The following is a 9234-nucleotide window of genomic DNA, read 5'->3' on the forward strand; positions in this document are numbered from 1 at the left end:
TAAAAAAGGACATAGTCAAAGTAATCCTCCTAAATCGAGCAGTTAAACAGAATGAACTATTTTAATTTAGGCTCTTATTTGAAAAACCTTGCATAAGACTAAATTAAATCTGGTCATAATAATAAACCAACATGTCTCTTCAGAAGACATGGATGAAACTGCTTGATTCAAGGATTTGTGTTAAGAAGGGTAAGTAACTGATGACAGAATCTTCAATTTTTGATATTAAGAGCATAATACAATTCAATAAAAACACTGACACATACCTCCTCCTAGTAGCAGAGTGGGTAACTCCCAGCCCAGAATATAGTTTAGACACTTTCCAACTCCAACAGGAGTCATATTGAAGGAGCACATGGGGTCACCCGCCATTGTGTCCGCTCCTAGTTGCATCACAACTGCTTCAGGGTTAAATAGTGCTTTCACTTCCTGCATCACACTGAGAGAAAAACAAGAAAAAGAAATAATGCCGATTTTAAATGACACTGAACCACAGGGACAAACAAAAACATTGCAAGGAACTTGACTGGATGGCTGGTTATTGGATCTCTACAGACCTGGTGAAGGTCTGGCAGTACCGATCATCCCGTATGCCATCCTCAAAGGGGACGTTAACAGCATACCAGCGTCCTTTACCCAGCCCAGTGTCAGTTACATCACCTGTGCCTTTGAAATGATAATGATAGCTTAAGTTCTTTTTGGTCATTTATAATCATTGACAAAACTGATGTCTGGGCCAATATGAATTATCTACATCACACTTTACATAGCATTGACCTTTTAAAAGTTTGGGTCAATACGATTTTTTTACGATTATTAATTAATATTAGTTTTTTAAATTATTAATTTTATTCATAAAGGATGGATGTATTTGCTCAAATGTGACAGCAAAGACATATATAAAGTTAAGATATCAAATAAATACTTAAAATAATTGTTTTATTAAACTTTATATTCAGCAAAGAATTCTGAAAAAATGCTATCAATCTTTGCCATCAAAGGAATACATTACATTTTAAAATATATTCAAATAGACAAATTATTTTAATTAATTGTAATATTTTACAACATTACTGTTTTTACTGTATTTTTGCAGCATAAGAGACTTCTAGAACTGCAATAAGATACATCTTAACAACCATCAACTTTTGAACAGTAGTATAATTTCAGATGAAGCTATTGCAAGGATATTACAATCACATTTGCTTAATTTACTAGAATTCTTGTCACAAACTTTGTCACAAGGTAATTTCATGGTGTGCAGTTCATTGAAGTTTGTAAAACAGACGTTTTCTTAATCCAATTGTGTTGGGACTGCATGAACATATTTCACTGGTATTACCATACCGTCGCAGAAACAGGGGATTTCCAGTTCCCAGCATGCAATGCATGGAACTAGGAGAGATAATGTTGAAATGTTATTTTATATTTTTGAACAAATTGGGAGGAACTTAATGTTCTATTATGTTTAGGATTGGATTTTTGGCGGTTACCACAGCGGTGAAGAGTGGAGCATCTGCTAAACGTTAATGTACGGTATATGAATAATGTATAACATGTATGACTAAGCTTTACTCATAGAGCAATTACTGCGCAGATGCAAGTGCAGTGATGAGTCTTTTTCTCCTAGCAAAATAAAAGTATGGTAAAAAAAAAGTATGTGCACTTTTTCTAGCTAGTTAAGAGATTTAGTTGGGTTGTTTTGACAGTTAGTCTAATTTTATTGCGTTTTAGTCTATTCAGTCAGATTTCCACTACAAGGATCAAGAGCAGAGCTCTTAATTGATTTTAATGTTAAGAAAATCTATTCCAAGTGTGTCCACATATGAGTTATGTTCTGAATGTGTCATATTCGTGAAGATCAATTGCTAACTGCATGGCAAATACAAGCCAATAATAAATCAAGTAAATAATAATTCAATTATCTTAAAATATTTAAATATCTTGCCTTCATAGAACATTTGCTCAGTTACCTTTCCAAGTGCTATTGTTAAACTACTGAACTGGCTCTCAGAGTCTCCAAGAAGCCACAGAGCTGTAGTCTCTGTTATCAGCTGGGTAATCAGACTCTGGGCGCTGGAGTGGAGCCTGCAGCTTCAGCTCTGGCATGGCTTGAAACATGACTGTCAATTAAGGGAATTAAAAGACGTGCTGGTCTTCACTGAGGCATAGAGGCATGCAGAACTAACCTGGGAAGAAGCCAGGAGAGAACTTGTGCAGAGACACTGTCATGACTTTAGAGGTGAAGCTGAAAGCGTCCTCCACACCTGGAGATGAAACAATGCAAAAGTCTACTTAATGGAAAGGATATTAAATCATGTCAGAGGAAAAGCAGGAAACTGAGAACCGGTAATAGATAAATACAAACAAGGAATATGATCTACTACTATCTAAACATATGGGTCAATGACAAATTAAATATTCTAGAAATAAAGAACAGAACATATGGTGTAAAAAAAAGAAAAGAAAAACTTTTAAGAAAGGTCAAATTAGATAATATTTTTAGAGACTTGACCTTAACACACGATAATAAGGGTCCTTTCCATATCATTTCGTGTTGTGTTTTTTCCTGCATTGGCTGCAACACATGACTTTAAATGTATTAGTTTAACCTAAAAAATAAAATAATTTACCAGAATACCCAATAAGCTTCTTTTCAAAAATGACATTCCTTTAATACATTATTTTTTTCTTTGTGATACCAGGAGTGTTGCATCACCCCAACCCGCCAAAAAAAAACTTCAAAATGATGTGTAATTTAGAAGGGAAAAAGGAAGAAAAAAAACGCTCATTGTAGAAAAGTGGTATTTTTTAATATACTAATTTCCAAATTTCCAGTCATGTCATTGACCCATCTAATATTCACTCTTGGTGTTAATGTGGACTTGGAAGTCAGATATAAATCTAAAGCCAATTTGAGAATTATTTGTGGAAAACAAGGATGTTAAATGCTATTAACGACAACAGGTTGTTATGGTTATTGTTATGGAAGTGTTATTACCATCTCCATGGTGAAGGTCCACATCTACATAGAGAACTCTCTCATACTTCTCCCGCAGTTTGAGGATTCCAAGAACAGCGTCATTCACATAACAGAACCCAGATGCCTCATCCCTTATATAACAACACATATTCAATCAGCTGCTCCAGTGACCCACTGAACAATGTCCTACACATATATAAACATTCATCTATAATTAAATTTTTTTAAAGTTTCCACAAACAAATGTACATAATTTGAACTTGGTTTAAACAGTAAATGTGCTAAAGATGACACTGGCATCTCAATGATTGATGTAGAGGTGAAACACAAGTGGGTGGGCACAAGGCCTGTTGTGCTGTATTACTTCTTGGCATGATGCCATCCTCCGGCCCAGTTGATGGCCACATCACACTTTCCATCCAGCAGATTCTGGGCAGCAGTCAGAGTGGCTCCTCCAACAGCAGCCGCGTAATCAAAAATACCTTCCACCACCGGACAATCATAACCTGAAAAAAAAAAGAGCATCAAGAGTGGGGTTTGATAACACAGAGAGACAATGGGATGGGGTGTAAGAGGAAAGTGAGAGGAAAGATAGTCTGGGACAAAGAGGGAGGGTGAGAAAAAACAATAAACACTGAGCTACTTTAAAATAGATCCTTTGGCAAGAGCTTTGTTTCCCTCTCAAAAACAATAACACATTTCTCCATTGTCCATTTACATTACACATGGCCATGATCTAGTACAAAAATTAAACAATGATTTTAATAACTGGAAAGTCTGAGAAAGATTCAAGTATAATACTGCCCACTGCTGTAAGCAAGAGGACACTGCATGCACTAACACAAGGGACACTACTGGCTTGGTTGACTATATGGCTAAAAGCGTAAACTTTTGAGTGGTTTACACCAGGGGTTTTCAAACCATTCCTGGAGCCTCCCCAGCACTGCACATTTTGGATATCTCCCTTATTGGACACACCCAGCTCAGGTCATGGAGTACTAAACTAATCAGCTGATGAGTTAATACAGCTGTGTTAAATACGACACTCGTCCAACATATGCAGCCCACTAAGAAATGCATCTCAATAGATATGTTTACTTGCACTACTTTTCCAATCCGATTTCAGATTCTTAAAGGGATAGGCTTCTGTACAGTCCCTGACAAAAGTCTTGTCGCTTGTGTACAAATTGACCTAAAGTGCCTCTTATATATTAAATATATTTCTAATCAAGATTGTTTTACAAGAAATGGCTCATTTTAATCCCACCAGCTTTTGTGATAATGTTTCAGTGAAAAACTAAACTTTCAAAAAGTATTCTAATATTCACAGCTTGGTGAAGCCCATTGAGTCAATTTTTGCAAAGACATAAGTGTTGTCACCTTGTCATATGAGCTTCACCTGTGACTAATAATGGATCAATTAGGTCTCAAGTGTGTATAAAAAGAACCCCAGTACGCTAGACCTACACATCAACTGCAACTAGACCTCTGCAAACATGCCTAAGATTCACCCAGAGACTAAAGTTTTGATTATCAAGAGGCTGAAGACCAGATCCACTGCTGATGTGGCAGACACCTTCAATGTGTCTCAGCGTCAAGTACAGAGGATAAAAAAAAGATTTGAAGAGACTGGAGACGTTTTTGACAAGACCAGGTCAGGCAGACCCCGCAAGACAACTGCTCGAGAGGACCGTTTGTTGGCTCGAAAATCCAAGGCCAGCCCAATTTCTACTGCAGCAGAGCTCCACGAGACCTGGTCACCTGAAGTCCCTGTGTCAACCAGAACAGTTTGTCGGATTCTGTTTCGAAATGGCCTCCATGGTCGAATCAGTGCCCAGAAGCCAGCACTAAACAAAAGACAATTGAAAAACCGTGTGGCATTTGCCAAGGCCCACAGCCTGCTTAAAGGATGGACGCTGGAAAAGTGGCAGAAGGTGGATTTTTCAGATGAATCTTCTGTTGAATTACACCACAGTCGCCGCAAATATTGCAGGAGACCTACTGGAGCCAGAATGGATCCGAGATTCACCCAGAAAACAGTGAAGTTTGGTGGCGGAAAAATCATGGTCTGGGGTTACATCCAGTATGGGGGTGTGCGAGAGATCTGCAGGGTGGAAGGCAACATCAATAGTCTAAAATACCAAGAAATCTTAGCTACCTCTTATTCCCAACCATAAGAGAGGCCAAATTCTGCAGCAGGACGGTGCTCCATCGCATACTTCCATCTCCACATCAAAGTTCCTCAAGGCGAAGAAGATCCAGATGCTCCAGGATTGGCCAGCCCAGTCACAAGACATGAACATCATTGAGCATATGTGGGGTAGGATGAAAGAGGATGCATGGAAGACGAAACCAAAGAATATTGATGAACTCTGGGAGGCATGCAAGACTGCTTTCTTAGCTATTCCTGATGACTTCATCAATAAATGGTATGAATCCTTGCCAAACCGCATGGATGCAGTCCTTCACGCCGCATTCACACGGGGCGTAGGCGTTAACGCTTCCCATTTCCTTTGAATGGGTGACATCATCCGTTGCCGAACTGAATTGTGTGTTCCGTCGCGGCGCTTCACTCGCGTTGCAAGCGGCAGAAGTTGAAGAATTCTCAACTTTTCAAGCGCCAGCGCAGGCGTCATCCAATCAGATTGCAGTATGCAAATATCCTACAGCAGACGCTAGCCAATTGCGTTCATTACTGCTCCGTGAACCATCCAGACCATAGACCGTTAAAAATCCAGACGCAGCTCCTGGACCACTACGTGATATTCTTCCCGCTGTCGGCGCTTTTTCAGGATTTAATGTACTTAACAGCTTTGTGCACCTGTGCACTGCGCTGACAACAACTACACGGGCAATCGCACTCGCACATACAACCAAAAAAGGCGCTTTTTTGTGTTGTGTTTTGGTCCAAGCGGCAAGTTAATGTGATTGGCTGTTGTCACTATGACGATCGCGTCAGCACCCAGCTTCAGCCACGCCCTCCGTCAAGCATTAACGCCTACGCCCCGTGTGAATGCGGCGTCAAGCTCATGGAAGTCATACAAGATATTAAATTTGGATCTCACAGCACCACAGCTTAATTTGCTGACATATTTTTGTATTTGCTGTTAATTTGTTCAATTTCTGTATAGGCAACAAAACTTTTGTCTTGCCAAAATTTGACCTTTCTGTCTTGATTAAATGATAAATATTTTTTCTGTGAACATAATTTATTTCAGTGCATTAAACATCATTTGGGAGGGTTTTAGCTTTTCATATGAGCTATTTCTAACACCAATGAATTAATTAAAAGTAATATCAGGTATATCTAGAAAATAGATAAGCGACAAGACTTTTGTCAGGGACTGTATAGTAAAAGGCGCTGCACATGATGGATGGGTGTCTTATTTAACACAGCTGTATTAACTCATCAGCTGATTAGTTTAGTACTCCATGACCTGAGCTGGGTGTGTCTAATAAGGGAGACATCCAAAATGTGCAGTGCTGGGGAGGCTCCAGGAATGATTTGAAAACCCCTGGTTTACACCCAAGGAAACATAAGTGGGTGTTAGGTGGTCCACATAAGAATTTGAGATGAGAAATAAGATAAAAATTTAAGTGGTGTCTGATTAAACGTTAATGCAGTAAGAAAAATAAACAGAATATAAATTTGTAAGATAAACTTTCAGTAAATAACAAAATGCGGATATGGATGTAGACGTGCAAAACCGATTAATCGCTTAATCATTAAGACTCACCTGCTGCCACTTGCCACTTGATGTTTAAAGGGGGGGTGAAACACTCAGTTTCAGTCAATCTCATGTCAACCTTGAGTACCTATAGAGTAGTATTGCATCCTGCATATCTCCGAAGTCTTTCGTTTTATTATATTTGTAAAAGAAATATGGGCTGTACCGAGTCTTTCCGGAAAAAACCGAGCGCCTGGAGGCGTATCGTGTGGGCGGAGCTAAAGAATGACATATGCGCAAAGCGGTGACGTCCTCAAGCGTGGAGAAACCCATCGCTATCTCAGCTAATAGATATGATCCAGAATCTAATTCGGAGGCTGAAATAGAAACAGCAACAGCAGGACGTCCGTCTCTGTGGTATGTACTGTATTTAGAGGCCTGTCAACATGACATGATTCGGTTTATGGACTATTGTATGCGACCAAACCTTAGTAGCAAGCAAAACGCTTTTGCACGTCAGAGTAGTGTAACGTTATAAGTGACATAGAACAGCAATGAAGTCCTTTAGCGCATTTGAATGACGAAGCACGCGATCGTGTCGTTTACTGATGTTTACATACACGACGATAAGCACAGCACAGACATTTGAAGCAGTTTTACTTACCGGCTGCTTCCAAAGCAGGACCAAACCTTTATCGCTGGGACGGCTCCGTCAAAAACACACTTCTTGGTGTGTGGAGATCCACTTTGCGATACGACGTGGAATGTCAAAGTGGAGGAATGAAGTTGAGCACGGCGCGGACTATAACCGACATTAGTGTTCACGGATGACTGGATCTGCAGCTGAGAGCAGTTTACTGTTTACAGCGTGCATTTCCTCTCTCGCGCTAGTGACGCGCGCGCGCACCCTACCGGGAGAAGAGCCCGTACGGCCCATACAAGGACCTTCCGATCTATTAACGTCAAGTAGACCCATACTCGAAAAAAACTCTCCGAAACTTGTGAGAAACCGGAAGGAGTATTTTTGACACAGAAATACTCCATCAAACGTCCAACATTAGTTTTTGAAACTTTGACTATGTTTAGGATGGGAATCCAAGTCTTTAACAGTGTAAAAAGCTCAGTATGCATGAAACAGCATTTCACCCCCCCTTTAAACATACTTTTAAACATTTCTTATTTGTTTATTCAAAAATATAAATCTTATAACACTATTGATGCAGTTGTAATTGTTCAATGTAAATTATTTCATTTGATTGGTAACAGCCCAGTGTCTTATTTTAATTTAATGTATAGATCAGATTTATCACATGAACATGCTTAATGTCGAGTATAATTGTGTCTTTTCACATGAAAATATATAACTGCATTTATATTTTAGGAATGGGTTATCATATTTTGGGGTCTTTGGAATCATAAAGTTTGATTTTATATTTTTATGAAAAATCGGTTGATGATGAAGATGAAGCCAAAAGCTACAATTGCCAACATCAGATCTCACTAACACTCTTGTGGGAGCAAATTCCTACAGCCAGCTGGAAACTGCAAAAGGAGTCCATGTTGATTAAAAAAAATGATCCCTGATCATCTGATTTCAGGTATACTAAAACAAGTCTCAGTCTCACCCAGTCCAAAGTCAACAGACTGAGGGTCATCATTGTCCCCGTCCTGGCTGATCTTGTGCAGGTGCTGTAAGTAAGAGTCCGTGTGAAACACAGCCATCTCCTCAATTGAAGCCATGTGTGGCTTAACCACCCTAAAAACAAAACAAAACAGTTTTAACAACATGGATAACAGTTAGGATTATTTACTTATAAGAAAATACACATTTTTAATGAAAATGATGTAAATTGTACCTCATGTATTTCAATAAGCCATACGCCTCAATCAGTGAATGCACCATACTCGCCTGTGAGAGAAAGAAAAGACAGAATCAGGAATGAGCTTTTATATATTCCATGGTTCTAACTGATAAACACATTCATGTACGTTAACGTTACCATGGTATTAACATGCTATTGCTACCCCAAAATACTTCAAAGAATACCATGGAAACTAATACATCACGGAAGATGACCGAAACACGGTACTTTTTCGTTAGTATCCAAGTTAAACAAACACGATTCCAATTAAATTATTTATGTCTCTGTGTGTAATGCAGTGGAGTATGAAACATCCGTGTGTCTGAAGCCTGAAGTGTGTGTTGTTTGTGAATGAGTAGAGCATTTCATCTCACCCGGTTTGGCACTTTAGACAGGGAGTCGCATGTCTGGATGTATTCGGAACTGTAAACATACACCACACTGCGATTTCTGCTTTTATCATTATTACTGTCGCTTTTATCACTCATTTAAAATCAAACTATTAAAATCAAAGCTCCTCATAAACCGATACACAGACTTTCGATGAGCTCTGGCTGTTCTGACAATGAACGTTACATCAATAATCATCCGTTATTTCAAAATAAAAGTCCGAACCAGTTTTCATTTATTTATTTTTTATTTAATTTTTTTATTAAGGTGATGTTTGTCAATATTAACATTGTTTTGGCTTCTCTTCTGATAGGAAAAGGCAAAAACTCAA

General features: G+C 38.8%; 1 protein-coding gene across 2 annotated transcripts in view; it reads right to left on the reverse strand.

Annotated features, from left to right (window-relative positions):
* hdac8 (histone deacetylase 8) overlaps positions 1-9090 on the reverse strand; it is a 46610-nt gene extending 37520 nt beyond the window's left edge. For both annotated transcript variants that reach the window (XM_067437382.1, XM_067437383.1), the window contains exons 1-8: positions 8888-9090; positions 8508-8560; positions 8277-8407; positions 3348-3489; positions 3002-3114; positions 2190-2267; positions 558-666; positions 267-439 (exon numbers count right to left, since the gene is read on the reverse strand). In XM_067437382.1, the coding sequence (XP_067293483.1) occupies positions 267-439; positions 558-666; positions 2190-2267; positions 3002-3114; positions 3348-3489; positions 8277-8407; positions 8508-8560; positions 8888-9001 (913 nt within the window). In that variant the 5' untranslated portion in view covers positions 9002-9090. The remainder of the gene's footprint in view (positions 1-266; positions 440-557; positions 667-2189; positions 2268-3001; positions 3115-3347; positions 3490-8276; positions 8408-8507; positions 8561-8887) is intronic.
* Between the last annotated feature and the right edge of the window lie 144 nt (positions 9091-9234).

Source organism: Pseudorasbora parva, chromosome 1 (genome assembly GCF_024679245.1).
Source record: "Pseudorasbora parva isolate DD20220531a chromosome 1, ASM2467924v1, whole genome shotgun sequence".
NCBI classification, from domain to species: domain Eukaryota; kingdom Metazoa; phylum Chordata; class Actinopteri; order Cypriniformes; family Gobionidae; genus Pseudorasbora; species Pseudorasbora parva.